The 26,016-nt window shown below is 50.2% G+C and overlaps 9 protein-coding genes across 9 annotated transcripts; 1 reads left to right on the forward strand and 8 right to left on the reverse strand.

Annotated features, from left to right (window-relative positions):
• Window positions 1-185: 185 nt before the first annotated feature.
• Window positions 186-1,252, reverse strand: ASPVEDRAFT_139916 (lipase family protein; the record flags this gene model as incomplete). Its single annotated transcript, XM_040807612.1, has 4 exons — window positions 186-485; window positions 547-883; window positions 943-1,108; window positions 1,168-1,252. The coding sequence occupies 4 exons, from the start codon at window positions 1,250-1,252 to the stop codon at window positions 186-188; spliced, it is 888 nt and encodes a 295-aa protein (XP_040671895.1).
• Window positions 1,253-3,078: 1,826 nt separating this feature from the next.
• Window positions 3,079-4,264, reverse strand: ASPVEDRAFT_45544 (cleavage and polyadenylation specificity factor subunit 5). The gene is made up of 4 exons (XM_040813318.1): window positions 4,177-4,264; window positions 3,857-4,108; window positions 3,523-3,770; window positions 3,079-3,441 (listed from the first exon to the last, which is right to left on the reverse strand). The coding sequence occupies exons 1-4, from the start codon at window positions 4,215-4,217 to the stop codon at window positions 3,149-3,151; spliced, it is 834 nt and encodes a 277-aa protein (XP_040671896.1). The 5' UTR covers window positions 4,218-4,264; the 3' UTR covers window positions 3,079-3,148.
• Window positions 4,265-4,668: 404 nt separating this feature from the next.
• On the reverse strand, window positions 4,669-7,839 carry ASPVEDRAFT_139256 (a-pheromone processing metallopeptidase Ste23; the record flags this gene model as incomplete). Its single annotated transcript, XM_040807561.1, has 2 exons — window positions 4,669-7,539; window positions 7,603-7,839. 2 exons carry the CDS (start codon window positions 7,837-7,839, stop codon window positions 4,669-4,671), a joined length of 3,108 nt encoding a protein of 1,035 aa, XP_040671897.1.
• Window positions 7,840-9,452: 1,613 nt separating this feature from the next.
• Window positions 9,453-9,929, reverse strand: ASPVEDRAFT_139883 (putative BYS1 domain protein; the record flags this gene model as incomplete). Its single annotated transcript, XM_040807608.1, has 1 exon — window positions 9,453-9,929. The coding sequence occupies one exon, from the start codon at window positions 9,927-9,929 to the stop codon at window positions 9,453-9,455; it is 477 nt and encodes a 158-aa protein (XP_040671898.1).
• Window positions 9,930-11,068: 1,139 nt separating this feature from the next.
• Window positions 11,069-14,176, reverse strand: hdaA (histone deacetylase hdaA; the record flags this gene model as incomplete). The annotated part of the gene is made up of 15 exons (XM_040807587.1): window positions 11,069-11,305; window positions 11,365-11,471; window positions 11,523-11,602; window positions 11,658-11,743; window positions 11,795-11,887; window positions 11,936-11,999; window positions 12,050-12,097; window positions 12,145-12,256; window positions 12,315-12,525; window positions 12,581-12,708; window positions 12,762-12,874; window positions 12,931-13,069; window positions 13,125-13,138; window positions 13,188-13,476; window positions 13,531-14,176. The coding sequence occupies 15 exons, from the start codon at window positions 14,174-14,176 to the stop codon at window positions 11,069-11,071; spliced, it is 2,367 nt and encodes a 788-aa protein (XP_040671899.1).
• Window positions 14,177-15,003: 827 nt separating this feature from the next.
• On the reverse strand, window positions 15,004-16,534 carry gpdA (glyceraldehyde 3-phosphate dehydrogenase GpdA). Its single transcript, XM_040813319.1, has 7 exons — window positions 16,512-16,534; window positions 16,418-16,453; window positions 16,344-16,357; window positions 16,216-16,279; window positions 15,469-16,153; window positions 15,245-15,415; window positions 15,004-15,187 (listed from the first exon to the last, which is right to left on the reverse strand). The coding sequence occupies exons 1-7, from the start codon at window positions 16,521-16,523 to the stop codon at window positions 15,159-15,161; spliced, it is 1,011 nt and encodes a 336-aa protein (XP_040671900.1). The 5' UTR covers window positions 16,524-16,534; the 3' UTR covers window positions 15,004-15,158.
• A 1,379-nt stretch (window positions 16,535-17,913) lies between these two features.
• On the reverse strand, window positions 17,914-19,137 carry ASPVEDRAFT_45551 (PHO88 family protein). Its single transcript, XM_040813320.1, has 3 exons — window positions 19,015-19,137; window positions 18,728-18,888; window positions 17,914-18,638 (listed from the first exon to the last, which is right to left on the reverse strand). The coding sequence occupies exons 1-3, from the start codon at window positions 19,029-19,031 to the stop codon at window positions 18,253-18,255; spliced, it is 564 nt and encodes a 187-aa protein (XP_040671901.1). The 5' UTR covers window positions 19,032-19,137; the 3' UTR covers window positions 17,914-18,252.
• A 789-nt stretch (window positions 19,138-19,926) lies between these two features.
• Window positions 19,927-20,656, forward strand: htz1 (histone H2AZ; the record flags this gene model as incomplete). The annotated part of the gene is made up of 3 exons (XM_040807545.1): window positions 19,927-20,025; window positions 20,279-20,348; window positions 20,412-20,656. The coding sequence occupies 3 exons, from the start codon at window positions 19,927-19,929 to the stop codon at window positions 20,654-20,656; spliced, it is 414 nt and encodes a 137-aa protein (XP_040671902.1).
• A 2,091-nt stretch (window positions 20,657-22,747) lies between these two features.
• On the reverse strand, window positions 22,748-24,704 carry ASPVEDRAFT_140018 (putative R3H domain protein; the record flags this gene model as incomplete). The annotated part of the gene is made up of 3 exons (XM_040807618.1): window positions 22,748-23,682; window positions 23,754-24,294; window positions 24,366-24,704. 3 exons carry the CDS (start codon window positions 24,702-24,704, stop codon window positions 22,748-22,750), a joined length of 1,815 nt encoding a protein of 604 aa, XP_040671903.1.
• Window positions 24,705-26,016: the final 1,312 nt, after the last annotated feature.

Here is a 26,016-nt window from a genome sequence, read left to right on the forward strand (position 1 = left end):
ACAGTTGGCAGCTCAACCTTCAAGCAGGACCAGCCACAGTGGAGCGATCGCCCGCCCCGTTGGCTTTCTTCCACCCACAACCTCCATTTATTTACTTCACTGGATCAACTACTCCGTGCTCTGGACAGTTCGTAACAATTTCTATTCATCATATATATAACTTCATCATTCATCAACGTTTCCTCTCACTGGCAAGCATTAATGTCAATCAGGTACCATCCATGCGCCGATGAGAGCTGCACATCCTCGCCAGCATTCCCATCTCTTGATCCAACACCTTCAATGACCTGGATGTCTGCCGTTGTGGGAGTGACATCGGTTTCACTAGTAACCCAGTACTCGGGACTCAGGTGGCTGAATCCAAACGCCATGGGCGGCAGTCTGGGAACGATATCGACGGTGTGTGTAACTCGATAGTTGCCGCCTTGGTCTGTGATGTACTGTGCTAAAGCTTCATTGCCAACTCGCGGGCTTCCGTATCCATACTACACTGCCGTTAGTATGTAGCCACTATGCTCGCAATGCTACTGCTACTAGGCGACTTACATGTTCGATGGCATAACCTGCATCCCGCAGTTGCGCCGCTCCGAGAGTAGCCAGTGCCGCTCCAAAGCTGTGACCAGTGAAGACCACAGTGAACCCGGGGTAGGTCTCGAGAGCAGAATCAATGCCAGAGGTCACCGTGTCCGCAACAACCTCCCATGATTTCCAGAACCCGCCGTGGACTTCACATCCGCTGCAGAGATCATCGAGGCTGTCCTTGCCAAAGTCAAGGTTCGCGATCCAGGTATCGATTGTGCGGCTTCCGCGGAAAGACACGACGATCAGCTCGTTGGTTGTGTCTGCGGCCAGGAAGCCCGCTACATCTCCGTATTCATTCTCTCTATAATTCACGTTAGAGTTTGAGATCTCGAAAACCTCATGATGAAAGACAAAACATACTCATAGAACTCGGCTAGCGTGGTGGTTTCAGCTTCCTCAACTGTTGGGCAGTTCCCGGGTGCGCATAACAGCTTGTCGCCAGTAGAATTGAGGTTGGGCGTGCAGTAAGATGCCGCAGAGTACTCGGCAAACAGGACTAGCTGGCTCAGGTCTTCGGCCGAAACATCTGCTCTGCATCAGTCATACACTACCACTCTCAACTTCTTCCGCTGGGGGCAAACAAACCGCGACGAGCCAGCGGGGTGGGAGCAGCAACAGCCAAGCCTACAAGGGCTATAACAGTAGCAGAAGTATATCCAAAACGGGCCATACCGTCAACAACCAAGACCTTCAACGGTATATATAAGGTAAATGGGCGTATATACAAAGGTGTCCCAAAAGGAAAGACAGGAAGAGGCCGGCACGCTGCACTCAAGCACAGATTGACAGACAAACAACCCTCCGATCTTCAGGAACAGCCACTGGTTATATAGCATTCCCCAGTCCTGGGGACTGACCAATACCAAGCCGGGCCTGCAACATTCCTCACTGAATCGCGAGCCATCCAGGCCCCAAGGGCTGGCATGAATAGCCTCCCTTCAGACAACCCCACCCGAGAGGCCCAAAAAGTAAAAGCAGGAGCGCGATACAACCTCAGAGGCTCAGCCATAAGCAAGCTGCTCGGAACTCTTTAGCTCAGATCGAATAATTCTCCGTAAACAACCACCTGTGCCAGTTACCCGTGACGATCCTCCCATTTCCAGCAAGAAATCCGTGGGTCGCCATGTCCGCGTGCTCAGTGCTGAGCCCTACATGGACCACAGCGAGTCAGTTCGCAAACCTCCACTACGGGGCCAGCACTCTGCACTTTGGGGTTTGGACGGTGCAGACGGCGAGTCGGTGACCGTCATTTGGCCTCCCGTCGACCGGCCACTGGCGGAAGATCAGTATACGGAAGCGTGCTAGCGAGCCAGCCAAGCCGTGTAGAGAAGGCACATCAGTGGGCAATCAGGCATCGATTGTCATCGAACCCATCCAGTCCACTAAACTCCCCGTCCGTTTCCTTGGAGGAAAAAAACACCACGGAAACGAGCGGGACAAACTCTCCCGACTCCCTTCTACCGACGGAGTAAAATCAACTCGCTGAAGATTCAACTGGAGAAAAAAGGAAACGAGCCACTCGGAAGCAGAACTCAGGGCATGCTCTGCTTGCCAAGTATCCGGGCGTTTACTAGTAGTCTACTAAGGGCTGAGGGGAGAAGGGGATCATCGGGTTCGGCACTTGATAAGTTGATTTGAGATGGGGTAATTATCCACTCAGCTTGCACAATCTATCAGTATGGCCTTGCAGATTCATTGACGAAGTAACCCTGTCATTTAGCCTATGCATACGGACTGCGGATAAATTGTATACTGCATGGCTATCACTTTAACTATGGAAAATGTAATCGGTCATAGCTGTACCTCTCTCTCCAAGTCGAGTCCCATACACACGTACTCCGATATATTAAGCCCTGGTGTGGGACAACAATTCCGACCAGCTATTGGTCTCGTGCTCTTCATTGATTGAACTGGTTTGTATCTCGAGCACTGGCCAAGTGATTCCGTGGATACCCACTTTGGAGTCTACTATGTCCTCGCAGAAATGCCCAGCCTCGCGGTTAAAGAGCGGGGGAGGGATATTGTGTGCATGCTCTATCTGGATTCTGTCATAGGCATGGGCAGGTATATTAATTACCCTCCTAATATCGGCTTTCAGTGATGTGATTCTTCATGCAAGGCACGTTTACATATTTGCGCGGTGCGCCATCCCGGCGGAGGCTAGTTGGTTATACTACTTTAGTCCCTCCGGTTGTCGTCGGTCGACGGCGAACAACCCAATAAAGCCGTTTCCCCCGTCTTGGTGATGCGATGCGGGCTCGCCGTTGGCCTAGTTTACCCTAGTACTTGACCACTCTTCGGAGAAATTGATGAACTGAATTGAACCATGTATAGATATCGCTCCTCAAAACGCCAGTCGTAAGAGCTAGAACACATACATCTTTGAGATGAAAAGTAACGAAGGGTCGATGGGGTGGTCCATACGCGCTCGACTGACTAACATGTTAGCCAGCCGTCGCTTAAACCATCGAGCATGTCTGCAAGATATTCACTAACCAGCAGACACCAACCACACTCCACAGCCCCAGTCCGTCTACAACCGGGGAACATAACCTAGCCGCTTCGCTCACAGATCCTGCCCTCCGTTCTCGGCACCCTCGTTATAGTCCGCCATCCCCGAATCCTCATCCTTGTTATCACTACCAGCAAGGACCTTTGTACGAGGGACCTGGTCCTCCGGCGAACCCGTTCCAGGCGTAGCAGCCACAACATTGTCGTTCTCATCCACAAACTCAAAGTTATACCGGGACAGTAGATGCGGTATCGACGAGAGCTGGGGTCCGTATCGCTGGTTGTTATCGTATAGCTCGAAGAGCGGCACAGCGAGGAGTTTCATATTCTTCGGGACGGAGAGGACCTCTGCGCAGCAAACAAACATCACATTAACTTTTGGTCTTTTCCCTCCACGTAATGTCCGGGGTTAACCATTGAAAGACTCACTCTTCTTTGGAAGTTGGATGAAATAGAGCTTCTTGCACTCCTTCGGCCGCGTAACATGGCCCGGCAAGAACGGGTACATGAAGGTCTCGAAATTCGGCCTCCACCACTGCGCGAGTGTGTCGCCGATTTCCCAGTCCTCGTTCACGCCCTCGCCGGAGAACTGTGAGCCCACGGGCGCAAGACGCTCATTTAAGCGCTTCTTGAATCCGTCAATTTCTTCGTCTTCGTGGAGGAGGTAGTCGCCGGGTCTGTATATCAAAGCCGCCAGTCATTCAGTCAGTGGTTCTTTGAGATACACAGAATCTGCCATAAATAGACGGAATGGGATACGTACAGCTTGAAGAAAGCATTCGCGATCTGAAGCATCAGGACGTGCGGGTGGTTGTGTTCATGGCAGACGAGGATCCCCTCGCATGTCCGCCTCATGCCGTGCTTGTCATAATGTTCTTCGAGGCGCTTTAGGCGGGCGAGGACGGAGGGGTCTTCTTCTGGTTGTGTTTCCTTTGTGCCGAATGTGTAGTTGGAGAGGGGGTATAAGCGGATTGTCTCGGGCTGTTTTGCTGAGAAGTCTTTCGGCGCAATAGGTCTGGGTGTTGCGAATTTGTACGTTAGCAAGCTGGACGAAGGCCGAGACGACGGGAGGGAAGAACGCACGGGTGGCTGCTTTGCATTGCTGTGGTTGTGGTTGTTGACATCTTGATGGCTGTCAGTATATTCAAGTAAATCTGGACAGCACAGGAGTAGCAACTAAGCGGAATGGGTTTCGAGGGATATCATGGAATAGATGTTTTGTATCATGTTGCGGCCGGAGCTTTGAGGTTGTTGTGATTGGTGTTGGAGCTGTGGTCGCAAAAACGTCGGACCGCGTCCTCTTTAAAGCAATCAGGCTTGTGCAGGCAGTTCCAATTCAATTGACAAGTTAATTCTCTACAATTTGATGGAATATTGTTCTACCCTAGCTTCACTCGAAAAGTAATGCAGAATATATTTGACAACTGCATACACAGAATCAACCAAGAACATGCAAGGACTTTATTTCTACACCCCAAAGAACTAGCGTCCATATACCACCTACTACACCATTGAATCACCGCCTCCCTAACCAAACCATGCATAAAACCATGACACGTATTTAATCAAAGAAATCTAGAGTTTGGCGTCAAAATCCTCAAACACGGTGAGGTCCGTAATGGGGCTGGGCCCAGTGCTGACAGCCAGGCGGGCCTTGAACTCCGTAACATTTGTAATATAGGTTGGCTCTGCGGTCTTCTCGGTATCCTTGGTAAGAGCAGCGTCTTCGGGACTTTCCTTGCTTTCAGTGCCCTTCTCTTCCTGCTCCTTGGAGTCGGCTTCGTGTGCGCCGGCTTGGGCCTTGAGGTGAATCGAAAGCTTGGCTCGTGTAGGAGACTCAGGCTCGATCATCTTCTTGTAGAAGTCGATGAGGTCCGACTTGGTCAGATCCCGGACACGGGCAGCATCGGTCTCGCTCTGCAGGAAGTCGTAGTATTCGGAGCCAATGTGAGTCCAGAACCGGGAAGTCTCAGAAACCAGGTTCTTGAGCTTCTCCAGTCTCTTGTTGATGACGCTGCGCTTGTGGCTCTCGAATTCTTCCTCCGGCATCGTCTCCAGCGTCTTTCCGAAGTTGGAGAGAAAAGAGTTAATACGAGATTCCAGGTACTGAGCAGTGCGCTCACTCTGGATAATCACACGGTACCCGATGGTGGTGGCCGAGTAGCGTGCGCCGCTCCAAACGACGTACCCGAGCTGCTCCTTGCTTCGCAGTTGGTCAAAGGCAGGCTCGTCGGTCATTTGGGCGAACAGCAAAAGCTTCGCACGTAGGACTTCATCATGCATGTCCCCAATAAAGAGGTAATATTCGATACAGTGGTTAACATTGGCGGGGTCCCTGAGAGGCCTCTCGTAGGTATAGTTCGATCCAGCCGGGATGATCATGTTACGCCTAACATTCCACTGGGACTCTGGAAGGTTGCGACTCTTCAAAGTTGACTCCACAGTATCGGTCATTCGCAGTGCATCCTCCTTGTAGAAGTTACCGTGGGCCAAGACCTCAATGTGGTTTTGGCGCAAAATCTGGGGGAAGAAGTGTTGGATATCCTCCGCCTCGATGTGCTCCAGTTCCGCGGCGTATTGCTCGTTCAGCCAGCCGCGTTCCGCAGTCAAATACCGGGTGTAGTCTCCAACCTGGTAGTAAGGCTGCTGGTACTCAGCATTTTTATAGCCGCGGGTCAGACGCTCCTTGATGATCCGGAAGCGATCTGGGCTAATCACAAGGTCGCGCATGCTTGTAAGGACCTTCTCCAAGAGGACAGACATTTTGTCGTTGTATCCTCCAACCGAAACGTCAAGGCCAAAAATGCTGGCAGACAGATGGTAGTCCAGACCAGCGAGCTCCGCATCATAGGAGTACTCTACCAAAGCATCTCTAACAAGCTCACAGTAGAGCTTCGACTTTACAAGATTGGCCGGTGTGGCGTAAACCAGCGGGTTCCTCAGGGTAACGTAAACAGTGGCCTTAGGTACCCAGAACCGGTCATCTTTCTTAAACCAGACACGGACATGCTCGTCATGGCGGATAAGCTTGGGAGTCTTAGCGGGCTCAGTCACCTCCTTCTTCTCCACTGAAAGTCTGGTAGGGACAAACTCGTTCTTATGCGGGATATGCAATTCCGATAGCCGAGTTTCCGGGGTGGTTTTCAGCGCTGCGCGGATATTGGCCATGAAATCCTCAGGTACATCCTCGACCTTGTACTCGGTTCCGTACCACTTTTCCTTGGTGTTCCAGTCTCCGGGGTAGTCCTGTGCGACCACTATCAACTTGAAGTTGTCCTCGCGAAGGTACGAAAAGGCCTTTTTAATGCCCTCTGGGTCAAACTTTCTAAGGAGAGATCCACTAAGCAACCAGTCTCGTGGCAGTGGCTTCTGCATGACAGTACTCAGGCGGCTAGTGAATCGGCTGGCGGGAGACTTTTGTTTGAATCGGAATTCTACCTCCGCCAGGTTCTTCATCTCCTCAAAGATCCACTCCTCCGGCTCCCGTTCCTTGATCATTGCAATGTACTCGAAGATCACCTTAACCACCTGCTGATATTGCTCCAATCCTTCCTGTGTCAACCGGACAGACACGGTGAAGAAAGCAGCCCCAGGGCAGACCGGCATTGCGCCGGCGGATAATCCATTCGCCCAGCCCTTGGCTTTTATATATGCCAAAATACTTCCTGGTCCTTCGTGGCCGATAAGATGGCTAATGTACCGACTCGGCTGAGTCTCGTGCAGTTTCTCCTCGTCCAGGAACGGGAAGTAAATATCCACGGAGCGTGAATCCATCACGGGCTTAGCAAAGACCTGTTTACACATATCATTCGGCAGCCAGATCGGGATACCATCCCATCGGTTCTGGGGTAGATCCTTATTATTGATATTAGCGAACAGTTCCGATACCCACTGCTCTAGCTGATCTAGCGATTCACGACCGAGCACCACCAGTTTCATCCGGTTAGCAGAATAGTGTTTATCATAAAACTTCATAAACTCATTGCGAATCTCAACACCGCGCTGCAGCGGCTCCTCCTTCAATGTCTGCAGGTTTCCAGTTGAGAAATGATTATAAGGATGGGCTGGGTTTGACAGCGATTTGTTAAGCTGCATCAAACGCCACAAGTCGCTCTGTAGGTTCTTCTTATTTTCTGAGTCTACTGCCCGCATTTCACGGTCGAGCGTGTTCTCCAAGAAAAGCGGCGACACAAAAAACTGCGCAAATCGATCCAGAGCACCATACAAAGGAGAAGGTCCTGCTGATTCGGAACTTGCTGAATCGGACGCTGCCGGCGTGCCATTCGTAGTTCCGTTGGGGGTGGATTGGCCGCTCGATGTCTCGCTGTTAGATGTACCTGTAGCAGACACCTCGAAGAAATAGTTCGTCTCAGTGCCAGCGGTGTAGGCATTGGAGGATCCAGAGTGCGAGGCTAGATACTGGTTGTATGCGTTTTCTACGGGATACTAGAATAAAGAAAAACATTTACCCGTTAGATGTGTCGGTCAGAATTAAGATGTGCAGCAGACCTTTTCAGTTCCCATAAACAGCATGTGTTCCAGGCCGTGGGCGAGACCTTGTAAATCCTCGGGATCACTGAAGCTCCCCACGTTGACGTCCATCGCCGCAGCAGCCTTATCTGTCTCCGCATCATGAACCAACAGAGCCTCGAGCTTATTGGGCAGCCGTATGACTCTGTAGGAGCGGTCATCCAGAAGAGGCTTTTCCAGCCCCTCTGTCAGGCGCTCGGCTGATTTCACTGTCATTTTCCTTATATATGTGATGGGCTGAAGAGCGGAGAGGCGGTTGAGAGGGGAGTGTCGCGGTGAAGAGTGAGGTGAACGGAGAGAAGGCGCGTGTGATCGAGTAGGCGCGGAATTCGAATGAGGGGCGACCGGTACGGAAACGACACCTATTGGAGCAAGGAGCGAGCGAGACGCTGGGGATGGATGTGAGAATGAGATGCCGCAGGGTAGGCGTCTATTCCACAGCTGGCGAGCAGAGGAGTACCTTGTGGGTGGCATGCAGTACGAGCGCTGCAGGTGGAAAAACAGGCGGTATTCAAGCCTGGAAGGTTGCCCGGTGACGATCAAGAAATGACTAGCGAGTGACTAGTGATAGTCTGACAGTCTCTGGGTCAATGAAGGTTGGAGATTGGGTAAGATTAGATAGAATGTGGCAGAAGATAAAGTGAGCGGGCAGGTAGATGCGTCTCAGGACGCACGCCACAGTCCCGCAGGATGAGGAACGGTCTCACAGAACAGGCAAATATCCAATAGAGGCCCCAATGGTATGGAATAGTGGAATGCACACCTCAATGAGTCAATAATATCTCTCGAGATCAATTCCAAGAATCCAAAAAGCACGACACGAGAGGAATGTCTTCGACATCAGCAGCTGGGCGGTGTGGAACTGTTGGTATACCTCGGGCGACAACGCATAACTCAACTCGACCAGGATAAGCCCAACGGTGGCTCTTTCATTATGATTTGATTGGCTGTTATAGCGATAGCTCACGAGTTCGCCGTCGCAAAACAGCGAGGCTGGGCTGGACTCTGGAGCTAGAAAGTGGACTCCGGGGTTGGTGCCTCTGGGGCTGAAGGGTTCATTCGGGCTGCAATGCTACATTCCAGTTCTTGCTCGATTAGAGCCTCAGCCTCAAGGCGCAGAAAAACACGAGGCTGATGGAAATTAGCCCATCTAGAAGAGCCTTTATTAATATCTCGACTAATATCGCACGGCCTTGTTTCCGAAATTGAGCCATCCTGCAGCCAATTATTTTGATGTCGTACCACCTCTCGATAAAGCCCAGCCTCCCATATTTTGACGTACTAGTGACTACAGAGGTCACCTTTATGGCCTATAAAATGTAGCTACTTTTGAGTAGCTTCAGTTTGATATACTGCGATTTCACTGCAAGAGTTCAGTGCGGCTTAATATCCTAGTCTTCACTATTTGTACATCTGCTAGCCTCATCATAAGCATGTGTCCGACCTGCCCGGATAATAATAAGGTCATATAACAGCCTCAGCCGAGAATCTGCAGCCGCAAAGCCACGAACAGGCTCTATCCCCCATCGCAGGCCTGAGCGTGAGCTTGGGCGTAAAGATGACTCTCCCAAGTCTGTACACAATTTCTCTTCAAGTTAGCAATCTGTTACGGGGTCTGTGTATTAAACAGGTTATTTTAAAGGAGGGGTGGGAAGACATAAAGCATAGATGTATATACATTGAGCATTGGTTCATCTATATACTTCCGTTATATTATCCCAGCAATCGACGGAAAAGATATCTCATCAACCCTTAAGCAGCACACAGGCATTATCGCCAAAACAATAACATTTCAGCCCGTCATCAAAAAAAAAACACCCAACAGAAGCCTAGGGGCACTGATCAGCGCAAAGAGTAAGGGTCTCGTCCGAGGCCGTATCACAGGTCTTGACCTGGCTACCAGCGGGCTGGGACCCATCAGGCCAGCAGATAGTCGGGCATGCCTCGTTGGATGAGGTAACGGTAAGCACCTTGCCTTGGAAGGCAGTTCCGAAGACAGTCGACAGATCGTACCACAGCTGGTTGGGGTCGAGGGTGTAGGCGAAGTTGAGCTGGGGGCTGCCGTCGTAGAGGCCGTTGGAAGTGCGAGTGATCTTGAGTGAGATGCCGCCTGAGGTAGGGTCCCGATAGAACTGCTCGCTGAAGGTCTCACCAGGGTTGATCTTGTGGACTTCGCTGACAGAGCCGCCAACGGACCAGAGGTACATAGGAGCCTTGCAGTTGTTGTGGACCTTGGCGTCGCCAACGGCACTGGCAACAGAGGCCAGGGCCGCAATAGAGAGGGCAGCGATGTTGGTGGTGTGCATTTTGCAGGTATTGGGAGTGGTTCTCCTTAATAGAGAAAAGCAGCTGGGGATTTGATGGTGTTGAAGACAGAAGCTTGTGTCTTGTCCGAGGGAGTAAGGCCAAGCTTAAATAGTTTTCGCCGGGCATCACAGTTCCTGTTTGGTGTAAGCAATTCTGTCGTTGAATACCTGTTGTCTTTCACCAGTTCGCACAGCCCAACCTGAAATCGCCTGGAGGATCACTGATGACCGCATCACATCCGTGAAAACCCTCTCCGGTAGGGCTGGGGACCCCGTGATCAAGGTATCTTGACGTAGCGAGAAGTTGCCTGTGGCACAAGCGACAACATAGGATTGGCTATGTCGTAGAATATACGAGGAGAGGCAGGAGGAAAAGAGGCATCCGGCGGGGCTGGGTGAGACAGTTACATCCTGGATCAAAGTATCCAGAGATACAAATATGGTCAGAGACAACTCAGACTGGCCTTCGGGGCTTGGAGGCTGCAAACGAGCCCAATCATGCTGGATCTCTTTTTGAGCCAATGGAGTTTACATTGGCAAGTGGAAGTCTTGCAGATGTCTCAGGATGGTGTTGAACGGAACGAACAGGATTGCTGGATAAACGCCTCGCTTTGACCGTGGTTCTGCAGAGAGACCTCGTATTCGACGGCTGCCCATGGACTTCACAAACTGGCTCGCCTTAGCTTTGTTCTGTGTCTCAGCCATCATCTGACTGACCGACCTGAAGAGAAGAGGTCGATGTGAGGTCAGACCACGCGGGGACAACCTGCCATCCCCGCGAACCCGGAGGAGCATTCAGCACGAAAACACTAACCATGTGGAACTTTCGGGTTTCGGGGTTTGGGGTTTGGGCAGCCAAGCTGTGGGGGAGAAATTGTAAATTAGGATATCAAAGCCAGATGCTACTCATGGATAGATACGGGGAAAAAAACTCTTTCGCTAAGTTTCACTCTACACGCTGATCTTTCAAGCCATGTCAAGCCATTCGAAGTCATGTCAAGCCACGCCTTGTTGCAAATTTCAAAACAAGAGAAACAACACCATCGACCGATTATTCCAAACCAGCCCGAGACTGAAAATGATACGAGATAATACAGTAGCGCTGATAAACCCTCGGAATAGGTGAGATCGATGTATGATTAGGATTCCCTCGGAGTGGCCTTTGTAGGAGACCGGCTCGAGGGCTGCTCCTCCGTCTCGTCACTCTCAGGCGACTCAACTCGGCTTTCAATCCATTGGAAAACCTCATCTTTGTGGTGAACAAGCATCTCACTGAGTGCTTCCTTTGGTGATTCAAGCAGATTTCCGTATCTTTTAGATGGCTTCTTCGGGTTCTTCCACAGCCCATGGGCGTGTGAGACATATACGAGCGAGTTCTTCCAGAATCAGCAAGAGCCCCAGAGGTCACGAATGGAAGGAAATTGTAACAACTTACATCTTTGTACCATCTTGACAACCAAACCTGGGTATGCGAGGCAACTGCGCGGACTGGATCTCGGGCCACAAATGAGATCACTCCGTTCACTCGCTGGTAAAGGGTTTCTGTCTATGGCTTAGCTTTGTTATGGCCGGCTCCGCACGGCGGTTCCCTACCTCTGTTTATTAAGAGATTGGCAACTCCATAAAACGCATTCCCAATTCCAATCAAGAATATTTCCGTTGCTTCATTAGGTCTAAGATTCGAGGTTAGTCTCGCCGGTAACATCGCGAGCAATCTCCAAATCTTACTCGATGTAATTGTCCCACAAATAACCAGCTAGCTCTTCAGTTGCTGTCGGCCGATTCTCGTCTTCATCCTCGAACCTATTTGGTGCCTATGTGACCCTGTTAGCGAAAGTGCTCCGCGGAACCCTAAGTCTACTCACTGGCTCAGTTGTGACATGTTTTGGGATGTTCACGTCAATTACACCATAACCCTTGCCAGCAGCCCATTGGACATAATCCTTCATGACATCAGCCTTGTTCTGGTCAGCGCAGCCATTGCAGGAGGGGGCCTGTGCACTTACAAGCCAGCAGTTGTGCGCCTCCAATCTATTAGTGACTGGGTGTGGCAGCCCCATGATCTCAGGCCTACTCAGTGTTAAATATGGAACTCATTTACAGTTGAATGGAACACTCACGGGTCATGGAAAATAACTAAAAGCGGAACGGCCTGGTTATAATTCGGACTTCAGTGTGTTAGCTGGTTTCCAGTTGGCCGAATTCGAGTGATTACCTTGCCAAAACTTGGTTCTCAAATGAACGAGATATGGCAGTTCGATATATATAGAGTGAAGTGAGCTTGTGGTTATCATATAGTTGCTTGGCCTGGTAGGCTCGAATGACATCTGTAATTTGATCAGCGTTCATGCCCTTTTTCAGTTGCTTCTCAAGACGGAGGTATACCGTGAAGTCTATCGGTCCAGAGTCCTTCGCCTTGGGGTCCTTTCGGGTACATGCAATGCCAGTAACTGGATTGGATCATGATTACCCGTCGTACAGTAGAAATAGCCATTTCTGAAGGCGAGGTTGAGTGTAGTCTGTCAGGTGGATCTCCCATGAGTGTTTTCGTGACAGCAAGGGCGGACTTCGAAATCGACCTAAAGTTGTAGCCTCCCTGAAACCCGTAGATTAGCCACCGAGGAAGACAAGCTCTCCAAGTATATACAAACCTCCAAGCAAACAGCAACCTTTCCGTGTGCCAGTGTCATTAGCATGTGTGTCATATGAGCATAACATGCTGGTGTCACAAAACATCCACCAAGCTCATCACCCACGGCCGCATCGAAGCCGGATGCAACTATAGGTGTTTAGTATCCGAATCTGTGTAGTGAGATATGGGAGATTCCATACTTATTACCAAATCAGGGTTAAACTCTTGCGCAATAGGCATGACCACCTGCTGGAACGCATACATGTAATCACCATCGCCCATTCCTTGACTGGGCCAGGGTATGTTGACATTTCTGAAAGGATCATCAGTAAGTGGTTCAAAAATTGGGTTGAAGAACGTGTGGCCGACCTTCCTACACCTGCGCCTGCACCGCAATAATCCCAGTCCCCTTCTTTCTCTCCTGGATAAAATTTCCCGTCTTGGTAAACGTGGAGCGAAATGTACAGAATATTCGGGTCGTCGTAAAAGGCTTTCTGGATTCCGTTTCCTGTCAAGTATGAGCGGTGGTGTTATCTATTTTCAGTTTAAGCAGTATGTATTACCATGATGGACATCCCTGTAAAAGTTAGCCTTTTTCAGTCCCAGATTCCGCGGGTATCACATACCAGTCAAGAATTAAAATCTTCCTGCAGCTATCACCAAGTTGTTTCTGGCAGACGCGCGCTGCAACTGAGACGTTATTGAATAAGCAGAATCCCATAGTCTTATCATGCTCAGCATGGTGACCAGGTGGTCGAATAACAGCTATCGCATTCTTCACTTTGCGAGTAGCGACAGCCAGGCATGTTTCGATAGCACCTCCGACGGATAACAGGGAAGCCGCAAAGGTGAGCTTATTAAAATAGATGGAGTCGCGGGTGTGCTCCAGTGCGATTAATTCTTCATCAGACATATCTGTAGGACATATTAGAGGCATTCAACTTACTCAGAATCATGTAAAGAACATACCTTTGGTGCTCTCTACAAATGCATAATGCGCAGCAGTGTGAACAGAAGATATTTCCTCTTCCGTGGCGTTACGGGCATTAATCCGCTTCAATGGCCGCGCGACCAGAGGTCTAGTTGACTCTGCATCGTCAACAAGCCCTGCCCTGCAGAGCTCTTTGAAAATGTAGTAGATTCTTCTCGGGTCTTCTGGATGGACATCTGACGTCGGTCGAACTTCACAATGGTAACGCATCTGGACATCATAACAAAGCCCTGATGGTAATGAAGCCAGTGGCAGTCCAGGTTGCACTTGTGTGTCTTCATCAGACCAGTCTGAATCTTCTTCCACGAGGCTATCCTGCTTTTCAATGTCGGTAATTGAGGCATCTGCAGGGGCATTCGACTGCAGGACGCTCTTTGGCGGCGATTCGCTCTGTTTTCCCCCTAGGATCGTTGTCTCCAAGGGTTGTGAGTTACCCGTTTGAATCACTGGCATTTGCATCGGCTGGCTTAGCAGTGGCGGGGCCAAATATGGATCAGATCCCCCATTTAGATGGCCATGAGATCTCAGCTGACCCGCACCGTCGCTTGTCGATCGGTTTGAAAAGTCAGGGTTGGCAGCATGGAGGCCCGCCTCTCCCATGACGGTGTCCTCGTCCTCTACCATCGTCACTGGTTGGACTCAGAAGACCCTCTTTATCTCCTTGTCACTGCAAGAAACGGGTTGTGCTAGTACCTCATGACCAACCCAACAGCAGAAGAGTGGCGATATACACAATGTTGACAACCAGGACAGGGGGGAGTAATGGCGAACAAAAGTCTATTGAGGATACAAAGAGGGTGCCCAGTAAGCGCTTAACAATTTAAGCGCAGTACAAGGCAGGAAATTGGATAGGTATGGAAAATATAAAACGGCAATAGTAGTGCGCAAGGAAAAGTGGAACAACGAGGAGACGGGGAGGAACTAGATAGCTCTAGCAGTGAAACCCAAATGACCGCAAAGAGTTGAATCCAGAACCATTGCACACGGTACAACGCGGGTCAGAAACGAGGGCTAGTAGGCGGCGATATATTCGCGCTCAGGCATACAGTTCATAGAAGGAAATTCCACGTCCCAACTATTCGCAACGCGTGCACCAAAGGGGGGTGCTCTGGCATGGGAGTTCGGTTGATGGAGCTCTAGGACGGAGTTTAGGTCGGAAGCTGCCAAAAGCGCCATTCACGTGACTCCTACTGGTCCCAGATAACGACGCATCAGGCTACCTTTGTAAGATGTGAAAGACATATTCCAATGCTAAATCACGCTCTCATCAGGCAGTAATGATGGTTTGACGCTGTTGTCTTAGCGTGACTCCTCGTTGTCGCCCGCCAAAAGCGCAGTTAAGTTACATTAAGTTACAAGTACATGGATTTCAAACTATGAGGAACAGGATTCCATTGAATTCTGATCGTGTATTTGTCATTAAATAGTACGTTATCATAGGATTTTATGCCGATATCCTCCAAAGATCCTTAAGACGACGCTGCAATCTCGGAACATCACGTCACGGACACAGGGCCTGCCCAATCCTGCTGAGGCGCGGGCTATTGTATGGACCAGCGAGTTTTGTTTAAAGGAAACTCCTGGCCTCTGGTTTCCGTCCTGATTCCTATTGGCCATCGACCTTGGCAATGTAGGCTAAGATGCGAGTCAGTAGGAGCAAAATGGCTCTAAATCGGTGTATCGGGAACTTACAGATGAGGTCAACAACACGGCGGGAGTAACCCCACTCGTTGTCGTACCAGGAAACGAGCTTAATGAAGTTGGCGTTGAGAGAAATACCAGCCTTGGCATCGAAGATGGAAGAGCGGGTGTCACCGTTCAGGTCAGTGGAGACAATGTCGTCCTCGGTGTAGCCAAGGATGCCTAGATAACAAGTCAGCGGATATAGATAAGACGCTTGAGGCGTAACCACATACCCTTGAGCTCATTCTCGGAAGCCTTCTTGATGGCCTCCTTGATCTGGTCGTAGGAGACGCCCTTCTCGGTGCGGACAGTCAGGTCAACAACAGAGACGTTGGAGGTGGGAACACGCATGGCCATTCCGGTGAGCTTGCCGTTGAGCGAAGGAATAACCTTGCCGACAGCCTTGGCGGCACCAGTAGAGCTGGGGATGATGTTGGTAGCGGCCGTACGGCCACCACGCCAGTCCTTGGCGGAGGGGCCATCGACGACCTTCTGGGTAGCAGTGTAGGAGTGGACGGTGGTCATCAGACCCTCAATGATACCGAAGTTGTCGTTGATGACCTTGGCGAGAGGAGCAAGGCAGTTGGTGGTGCAAGAGGCGTTGGAGAGGATCTGGATGTCCTTGTTGTACGTCTCGTTGTTGACACCCATGACGAACATGGGGGCATCAGCGGAAGGAGCAGAGATGACAACCTTCTTGGCACCACCCTTCAAGTGAGCGCTGGCCTTCTCCTGGGTGGTAAAGACACCGGTAGACTCGACAATGTAGTCGGCGCCGGCCTGACCCCAGGGGATGCTGGCAGGGTCACGCTCGGTGAAGAAGCGGATCTTCTTGCCGTTGACAACGAGGCCCTGGTCGTAGGTCTCGATGGTGCCCTTGAACTGACCGTGCTGACTGTCATACTTGAGCATGTAGGCCTACATCGCAGATCAATGGTTAGCTATGTCCGACTCTCCTCGACAGCAAAGAGGCTACATACAGCGTAGTGGGTCTCAATGAAAGGGTCGTTGACGGCGACGACATCGACGGAGTCAGCCTCGATGCTGTCAAGTGTTAAAATCTCTTTTTCGCGGAAACCAGTTGAACCACAATGAGAATATTACTCACGCGTTACGGAAGACCTGGAAGTAATGTTAGATTTCAATGAAGACTAGATAAAAATCGGGCAGAGTAGAACTCACAATACGTCCGATACGACCGAAGCCGTTGATTCCAACCTGGATACAACAGTAAGAATTGAGCCATTTCCGGTTCCCGTCTGCATGGGTGTCGTACCTTGGGAGCCATTGTTTGGATGTCTGTTAAGAGCGGGGCAGCTGTTAGTAAAGCTCCGATAAGAAAAGCTCAGGGATGGGTCGATGTGGTTGGCAATGGGAGTCGGAATGGAGGAACGCGAAGCACATACTTATATTGGGGGGTGAGAGATACTTGGTTGATGTGAGGATAGATGGATGGTTGAAGGGGAAAGGAGAAAGAAGAAGAGAGAAGAACAACAGCGGGGAGAAGGAGGAAAATATGGGCAACAAATGTTGAACTGACGCAACGACCTTGTCACGTCCGCCGACTCACACCGGGCGGACAGGCGGGGCAAAGCTACCAGGGGCCTCCCAAATGCGACGGGCAACGCATCGAATGGGTCGATTGTCAGCTGTGTTCCCGGTCTGCGCCGTTGGCCAGCTGCTGAGCAGCCTTTCCGGTTTCATACACCGGGCAAAGCAGGAGAGGCACGATATTTGGGACTGCGACAGCTGCCGGATGAGCCAATCGGCGTGCTACATATCTATCAAACCGGGTACTCGCTCCTTGTGAGGTACCCTCTCGTGAATGTTTTCCCAGCAGATCGGAATCAAATGGGCTCGTCTACCTAGGTTATGCGCAAAGAATTCGGCCGTCCCTCGTTTCACATTCCCGTCAAGTCCGCTTACTGTCGGGTGAAGCTGCGAGTGCTCCGATGATGCAATGGAATCCTCTTGAAATCGAGGGGCAACCCGACCTTTCCGCTTTTGGGCATGGGGGGAGGTCTGGCTGCGGGATAATGATGTTCCGTGCTTCCACTGCCCCTCTTCTGAGCCGCCAAACACCCATGCGCTTATTAAGGGCGTTCTTGATGCGTCTGTTCGCCTCTCCGCAGACCAGAAACAGTCACCGGTCACCGTCCAAGCTCACGAGCTCAGTCACAGTTTTACAGCGGTGGAGACTCTGGAGATGGAGGATTTTAGGCTCAGATTCCACCTGGCAACGCTTTCAGACGCCCCAAAATTAGATCGGTCAACGAATGAGGATGTTCCTTGCCTGAAAGCTCCAGGCGCGACGTCGACGATCAACCGTGATCTAGACAGGCTTTCCAAGATTGGGGGTTCGGTTTGACCCCGTGGCGAAAGTATATTTAATACCCAACGAGGCTGATGCAAAAGGCAGCACCTTGAATGGTGCAGACGCCGTCGCCGGGCAGCAACAGTACGGCTCATTTATTGTGCCGTAGTATCCGTAAAGTAATCATTAAATACCTGATTCACGTATTTAGGGCATGAAGCTCTTTGTGCTCCCGAATTAAGCTGATGAAAAGCGTGGGCAATCATACAATGGCTTATACTTCGAGTTTAGGGTACGTTGCTCATCTGATTCACCATTCAGCTGCCAAGTAACGTTCAGCGTACATTGTACGACATCACCCTGCAGACCACGCTCTAAACCTACCCAAACGTCGAGGGCTGGGTCAACTCCACTACATGTAGTTTGTGTATACTGTTTGAATATGCAATCTCGCAACCTTTCCCAGCACCGCTTACGTACGAATATAAGCCAGATTTTCACAAGCGGGTTATCAAAGTATTCGATATATCTAAAGATATCGAAAGGCTATTTATTAGATAGGATTGTCTACTCTTCCAGGCTACCATCTCAGCCAGAGGGTAAATCCAACAGAGCTACCGCCACCACATCGGCATCTTATGTATAATACAGAAGAAAGAATATGCTCTTGACACCGCTCTGTGTCCAGCTACCATATATAAGCTTACTCCTCCTTGACACCGCCCCTCCAGTTCTTCTCGGCGTTCTCGAGAGAAGCCTTGTCGGTCTTGGGCTGGCCCTGGCTGAGGAAGCTGTTTCCAGCCTTGAAAGGCCGCTGGAGATCGCCAGTTGCGGGCTTTCCAAATACATGAATCTTCACCAGGTTGGATTCGAAAGCACCCTTGAGAGGAATGATCGACTGGATCAGAAGGGGGTTGGTGTAGTTGAAGTACAAGTGCATCACCGCCATCATACCGACGCCCATAAACTGGCTCTTGATGAGCTGACGGAACTGACCCTTGTCGTAGTCCATGTTGGTGGTCGTGACAGGGCGGGGCTCCTCGCCGCTTCCGAGAGGAGCGGGCTCGACGTACTTCAATGTCGTAAGGTCTTTAGGCAGGAGAAATTAGTCAACTATAGGTCCGGAATCTCGCGCTTTTAAAGCAGATGCGGAGAAGCAGATTATGTGGGGTACCAACCATTTTTCTTGGTGATCTGAGCTTGCGTGTAAAGATACAGACTCAGGATGATCACGTTGGACAAGACGTAAAGACCACGGACAAGAAGTAGAACATCTGGATCGTCAAAGGGGACCTTCTTGGACACCTGCATCATCACGACGATGATCGCCAAATTTGTACTGCAAACATATGAACAGTCAGTACGACTTTTATAACCCAGTGTGGAGAGGAACGGCATGGTTTCAGAATGTTGCGATGCCGTCCAACATCGTCAATAAACAAAAAAGTGCGCAGGGTTGGCATACACTTGAGGGGACACCATTTTTGCGGTGGGGATTAAAAGGCAACCAAGAAATAGGGATGGGTTGCTGCCGTGCGATGGGCTTGAAAAGGGGAGTCTTGAGGCCAAAGGACACACGAGCAGAAACTTACCCCAAGCTGTCGCCATCGGCGAAGTCGGACAGCTGTCCTAACGCGCATGAATCACGTGCCAAAGACCCTTCCAGAACAGGTTTTCTCCGTTGCAGAGATAAGGCGATAAGATATTCTGGCCTCAGGCAAGAACAAGTCACCAGCTCAGCTTATGTAACCCACCTAGCACACTTGTGACTCTTTGAAGCTCCTACAACTTCTGCGATCTGATCATGAGCTTTCCAGAGACGTCCACTTCACAGTTGTCATTCTTATAGACACTTATATGCGAATTATTTTATGGCTCGAGCCTCATATTGAAAAAAAAAAAATTATGTTTTTCCTATATGGCAGGCTCAAAATGCCGGTCGGTAGCGAGAGACTGCCAGCCTAGAAGTGGGCGCTGAAGGGAAATTAATATCTATCAACCTGTGAGTTTTTTGTTCCCTAGGCTACCCTCCTTTCAGGTGATCTCAGTGGTTTCTCGCTATATTTCTACCTGGTACGTATATATTGATTGTCTTTGCTATTCTAGTGCCCTGGTTCCTCCATCTCCCAGTCATCGCCAAGGTTGGACTTTGGATGTTGAGGTGGTTTCCAGATTAGGACTAGTGGCTTTCGAGGCTCGATGCCGTCTTAGCGACCAGGATGGCTCTGACATTTCTGACTCCTTCATCCATCAACAACGCGCGTGCCGTCGGTGTGTCGAATTCATTCAACGCCCACCATCACACTTCATCGACTCAGAATCTTGATCAACGCGAAACTTTATAGTCCGCGACCCCGAATCTCGACGCTTTTTCAAAATGCCTGGTGGAAAAGGAAAGTCTATCGGTGGAAAGGCAGGCTCCAAGGACTCTGCGGGGAAGGCCCAAAAGTCCCACAGCGCGAAGGCTGGTCTGCAGGTTAGTGCTTTGCTTGTTTTATTATATTTCATTTCTTCAATAGCTGTTCGCCTTATCGCGATCACCCGAACGCGCGACAGTCCAAAGCTCCTGAACCCGCTCATTTGTTCGCCCCTCCCTCTCTCTTTTCTCGTCTGGGAATCTGGGTAGCTTTTGGTTTACTGCTCTCCACGTCCTATCTTCAGATTAATCGCCTTTTCCCGGCGCTCTATTTACGCGGTTTGGTCGAACCTATTTCTAACTTGGTTTGCAGTTCCCATGCGGTCGTGTCAAGCGTTTCCTTAAGAACAACACGCAAAACAAGATGCGCGTTGGTGCGAAAGGTAAGACTACTTAGGCCTTGTTCAGTTTATTATCTTGGGCTTCGCTGATACTCATGCGTTTAGCCGCTGTCTACGTCACTGCTGTCCTTGAATACCTGACAGCAGAAGTTCTGGAACTTGCCGGAAACGCTGCCAAGGATCTCAAAGTCAAGCGTATCACGCCCCGTCACCTCCAGCTTGCCATCCGTGGAGACGAAGAACTTGACACCCTCATCCGTGCCACCATTGCCTTTGGTGGTGTTCTGCCACGTATCAATCGAGCCCTGCTGCTCAAGGTGGAACAGAAGAAGAAGAAGTCTGACGCATAAACCCCGCGGATACCCAACAAATACGGCGTTTAATGATGATTGAATGGAAAACCCCCTCGTACAGTGATCATGACGACTGAACCCGAGCTTTGCAGACTACACTGATTGCGGGAGCAATCCGCTCCCGCGCTCGAACTTCCTCCTTCGCCACGCTGCGGTTCGACATGTCCATTCGAACTGATCTTGCTATTATTACTTGTTTCGCTATCTCTTCTTGTATGTCTGCTCCGTTGATCATTTATCTCGAGTTATCCAGGGCGCTGTAATGGGAAAAGGGGTATTCTCGGTAGTGGGAACTGGTTGTCCTTTTCATTTGTCTCTTTTCCTTTCCTTTCTTTTTTTCACCTTAATTTTCCTCATTCTGCAAATTATCGGTGTTGAGTGCGTTACGATGCGACTATTTCTGGAAAGCGAAAAAAAGGGAACTTTCGAGTCTCAAAGATCATGTACGAAGTAGCTGTAACTCCAAGCCTAACTAAGCTAAATTAACTCCGGGAATATATTTTCAACGCCTAGCATTCCATATGCAACCAACCAAATCAAAGAACCAAGGAAAAATAAACACTCGGAATTCCCGTAGCTCTGAACTATGCAACTGCGCGCAGTTTATTTTGATCTTGATTTTCATCCCCTCAAATGTCCTGGTCTTGCATATACCTGCGCCAGTCCAACAAACCCAGTACATCTACACATATGAAAGATTTGTACTCCGTACTTAAAGCCAGGAAACACCAGTGGCAACAAAGCAGTAATATAAATAATGCCACACTATACTTCTGGCATACCCGGAATAGAAGTTATATCTAATCGTGGATGCAACAGTAGATGATAAGCTTTAAGTATATAATTTCGCCTGGGTCATGGGCCTCTCAATATGGTGTATGCGCCGCTAGACACCGAGAGTGGTGGGGTATACTAAGTAAGGTATGTAGATTCTGCCACTAGTAGTACGTAGCTAGGTATATCGTAGTAACGCGATCAAATCGACGGGAGCAAGCAGTCCTGACCCGAAACGAGGGAGTAACGCAACATACCTGACGATTAAGCTGCTGCGGAGCTGATGTCATGCAAATTGGGTAACTCGGTACCCCCAAATAAGTAGGTAGCCATGCCCAAGTTACCTGGCTTGGTATCCAAGTCTCAGACCCGTCTCCCTCAGTTGGCACTACTTGTTGCCATCTATGGATATATATCTAGGGTGGTAGAGGGCTTGAAAGACGGAGATACGAATGCACTAGATCCACAAGCTATGGCGAGCGCCGAGTTTCTGTGTGGATATTTCGAGAAGTACTAGTAGTGGATTTAATTCCGCGTGGACATGGAGAAACACGAGAAGGATGCGAGAAAAGCATTGGCAGTGCTTTCGTCGCTTCTGGAAACGGAGGGAAACGGTTCTTCCAATACCCGACTGAAGATTCAAGTTCCATAAATAAATAGAGGTACATCAAATGGAGGCAGGAGAAACAGAGGATAAATAGATGAAGAAGGAATAAAGTAGGAGTAAAAAGAATAAAAGCATTAAACGATGCAAGTTGCCCCATATACAAAAAGATCCAAAAAGTAATGCAAATGCTGGTCATTTCTCTTGTCATGGTTTGTTAATAACAAAGACATATTGATATTGGTATTCTTTTTGGTCGTTCTTCGTAGTCTTCTTGAGAGTTAAGTTTCTGATTTTTGCTTTCATTCCGGCAGACACAACTTCGAAATAGAAATATAGAAAAAAGATAAAATAGATAATAGGGGAGAGGGGTAATGAAAAGGCGCATCCACATGCAAGGCGCCCGCGTCGCAAAATATCATGGCTTCAACTTGCATGATTTCGTTTTTTCGGCGAAAGGGAGAAACATAAACGGAACCGCGTAAACGGCGCGCCTGGAGGGCTGCCCCAAAATAACTTCTAAACTGGGCTGGATCAGAGAAATACTTTCTTTGTGGTTCTCTTTAGTTGCATTGTCGTCTCATCATCCCTCATCGAATCGTAAGCCGATCATCGCACAAACGGATCAGGCCTCGTGATATAAAGGTTCGTATGCGTCTTTCGGTAAAGCAATCTAACAATTTTCGTTGTCTTCATCTCCCATTAAACGTTTACTCCACAATAATTTCCACGCCGGAGTTGGTGCGCAATTCGTCGCTTCCACGCGGCTGGTGTCCGTTTTGTCGTCGGAAACCTGGCCCTTTTTCGGGTAGGGGGCCTCTCGGCTGCCTAATAGGCATGCGCTCCTGTGACTGACCGTCAAATCCAACTCCGATGGTGCGGTTACTACCAATGGGACCAGCGCTGGAGGGTTGGCTTTCCGGCTGCTCCCAAGAGAACATACCCCTCAATCTTCTCGGGCTCGAGTTGGGTCCTCCAATTCCAGTGCCCAGAGATAGACTGCTCAAGCTGTTGACCAAAAGACCATCATCCCGCTGCATACCAAGCGAGGATCCCGATGGAGCAGGCGTCAAGGTGGGGGTGTTAGACGTGACACTCGCTGCGCCATCATATTGCTGAAGGCGTGTGCCGTTGGATTGTAGTGCAGCCGGGAAGCTAGCCGAAGAAGGAACAGGCGAGGGCGTGTAAGAACGCAAGTCTGCGAATGACTTGGCGGCGCGTAGATTCTGTGTATTACCAAAGCTGGCAGGGGAGTCTAGCACTCCCAAAAACCCTGCAGAGGGTTGGCCACGAAGGGTGTTGAAATGAGCAGGCGCCTCATTACGAGACTCGCTGAAATCAATAGTGGCAGCGCGGTTGAGCCCGCGGCGGGCAGGGTCCGCGGGCTGGACCGCGGCAGGAATGGCAGACAAGGGGGGGCTCACATTCGTGCCTGGAGCGACCTTGAACACTTGTACCTGGCGTTGGTCACCAGACCCACGAGACGCGTGGCCCAGGCCCATGTTGTGAGCCAGGGTATGCACAGTGCGGCGCTGGACGGGTGTAAGGTTGGACGGGAAGATCACTGAGTCGCGGCCGGTATCTTCCTTAAACAGCAGAAGTTGGGAGTAGTACGAAAGGGTCTGAGTATCATTCAAATCAACATCTGGAGCAATATTGCGTTAGTTATTGTTCTAGAAAGTATAGCAAACGGAAACGGGGTCGCCATTCACTCACCGAGCTTCTGGCCACGCTGGGAGACAGGAGAAGGAGACGTAGCCGGAATGTGTGATGTGAGAGACGACATGGAGCTCTGAGTCTGGAGTTGAGAAGTTGGCATGGGCCTGTGCTGTTCTTCAAGTTGGCCGCGACGTTCACGCTTCTCGCGCTCAATGCGTTCGCGCTCTTGTAGAGGAAGCATCTTCTTGTATTCAACCCTCAACTTCCTGCCTTGCAGTTCGAAATGGTTCAGGACTTCGATCACGGTCGCTGTTTCTTCCGCAGAAGTGAAATTGGCAAACGCAAGTCCACGGAATACGCCATTATCGAAGTGATAGTTGAATGCATACGGCAGGGGCAGGTTCAGCTCGGTCATAAGTTGAACGAGCTGCTCCTTCTTCACAGCGAAGGGGATGTTCTTGATCACGATGGCAGTAGGGATCAACTCGTCGTCAACATCCGAGGGCCCTGTAGGGTCGCGCATCGAGCCGCCTTGTAGCGGGGCTGATCCAATATTAGAGAAAGGACTCGGGATGCCGGGTTGTTGATCTAGCCATGTCTATTCACGCAAGTTAGCAAACCCTACTTCAGTAGCACCGGCATATATCCTGTTCAATTCACATCACGTACAGTTGGAAGACCTGATCGAGTACTGCGAGAGCCAGTCTTCAGGCTTGCCGAAGCCGAGCGTATACCTCCAAGAGCCTGGGCGTTGGCAAAACCATTCGGATTCCATGTTTGGGAGCCAGGGAGGTCGTAAGCATAGGAAGGATTATGTAGCGACGGGTTCAGCCGGTCGAGATTACGATCGTAGCGGGCCATAGGGTCGTCGTAAATATTAACGGGCATTGGACCATAGGCGTCAAATTGTCGCGAAGGCTGCCGGTGAAGAGGCTGCTGATGGCGCTGCGAGCCAGGAGAACGCGAGGAGTTGTCGTGATACATATCCTGGGTTTGCTGATAACTCATAGTGGCAGAAAATGAAGAATTCCCAACAAGCAGCCAAACCGAAGAATGTGGCGCTGAACCCACCACAACAGTCCCGTTGAATAAGAGTCGGATTGAGAGCGAAACGGACTACTCAGTCATAGGAGCGATCGAGACTGGCGGAGGATAACCTGAACGAGTCGCCGCTAAGTACGGGTTGTTGTAAGCCACGTTTGGGCGAGCACGGAAGAAATCCAACGGAGATTTTCGAGCTAGGAAGGGGGACGATGGGTGGTCGGGGCTTGTCTCGAATCGGCCCGGGGGGAGGGGCGTGAGATGAGGCCTCTGATTGAACAGTGCACAACAACCAGGCAACGAGGAACGAGGATGAAGACGCGAGGCTGATCAAGGAGCCCGATCAAACTCAGCGGCCGAATTATTGGAATTGTCTCGTGACTGGGCGTATGCTCAATGGCCTGAGGGAATCGTTGGCATCAGAAAAAAAAAAAAACAATGAAACAACGGAAAACACAATAAAATAGCAAAGCAGAAAAAAGAGGATCGTAGCGAAATAAACGAGAAGGGAAGAAAAAGAAAAGAAAATCGCCACAGCCTGTGGTGACCGAGACGTTGGGGGGAAGGAAGAGGGTGCGGAAGGGCAGAGAGGAAGACGAGGGAGGGAGATGAGGATGAAGATGAAGATGAGGGGAGAAGAAATTACCTTCTGGGACTGACAGTGACAGAGAGAAAATCCCGGACGGGAGACCGCTTACTCCGGAGTCGATGGTTCTCTCCCGCAAAACCCGCTCGTAATAACCAGTGCAGCTGGATACGTCGTTTGACGGTTTGAGAAATTGAGACTTCTGCGGCGACTGAGCCTGCGACTGAAACAGGGACAGAGACGAATGATGTGCGATTATTGCCCTCAGCCCAGATTATCTAAATCTCACGCTGGCCCCGTGCAAGGTGAAGATCCAGCGCAGGCGAATAAAAGGGGCCGGACGGGGAACGATCGAGGTTATCCAGTCACTCGCTAGTCTCTTTTTCTGTTTGGTTTTGGTTTGTGGGCTGGTGGAGATCGAAGTATCTCTGTCTCGCGCGCAGTCCTCGAGCGCTCTGGCGTCTTGACTGCAGCTTGCGTCGCGAGTCGTCTGTAGCGGCGAGGTATGTCGTCGAGTCAAAGAAACAAGGGGCTTGTCGTGACAAGAAAGAATGTGATTATCAAGGAGAAGCTGCAGATACGTGCGATCCAAGATGGACAGGCGGAGAGTTTCACAGCAACAACAGCGTTGATGGAATGAGCAGCACCGCTCTACATATACTCAGGCCGCGTGAGGTACTTTGGCACGAGCGT

This window comes from Aspergillus versicolor (assembly GCF_001890125.1).
Source record: "Aspergillus versicolor CBS 583.65 unplaced genomic scaffold ASPVEscaffold_10, whole genome shotgun sequence".
NCBI classification, from domain to species: Eukaryota; Fungi; Ascomycota; class Eurotiomycetes; order Eurotiales; family Aspergillaceae; genus Aspergillus; species Aspergillus versicolor.

What these genes read in the sequence shown, in the direction of transcription:
- ASPVEDRAFT_45544 (XM_040813318.1), bottom strand. Translation starts at nt 4,217, where the DNA reads ATGTCAACAACCACAACCACAGCAATGCAAAGCAGCCACCC. An exon ending in GCAATGCAAAGCAGCCACCC is followed by an intron (nt 4,109 to 4,176) that starts GTGCGTTCTTCC and finishes CGCAACACCCAG; the next exon opens with ACCTATTGCGCCGAAAGACT. An exon ending in CATCCAACTTCCAAAGAAGA is followed by an intron (nt 3,442 to 3,522) that starts GTGAGTCTTTCA and finishes TTTGCTGCGCAG; the next exon opens with AGGTCCTCTCCGTCCCGAAG.
- gpdA (XM_040813319.1), bottom strand. An exon ending in TTCCGAGAATGAGCTCAAGG is followed by an intron (nt 15,416 to 15,468) that starts GTATGTGGTTAC and finishes CTTGTTATCTAG; the next exon opens with GCATCCTTGGCTACACCGAG. An exon ending in CCGTGTTGTTGACCTCATCT is followed by an intron (nt 15,188 to 15,244) that starts GTAAGTTCCCGA and finishes CTCGCATCTTAG; the next exon opens with CCTACATTGCCAAGGTCGAT.
- ASPVEDRAFT_45551 (XM_040813320.1), bottom strand. An exon ending in TCAGATCACCAAGAAAAATG is followed by an intron (nt 18,639 to 18,727) that starts GTTGGTACCCCA and finishes TCCTGCCTAAAG; the next exon opens with ACCTTACGACATTGAAGTAC.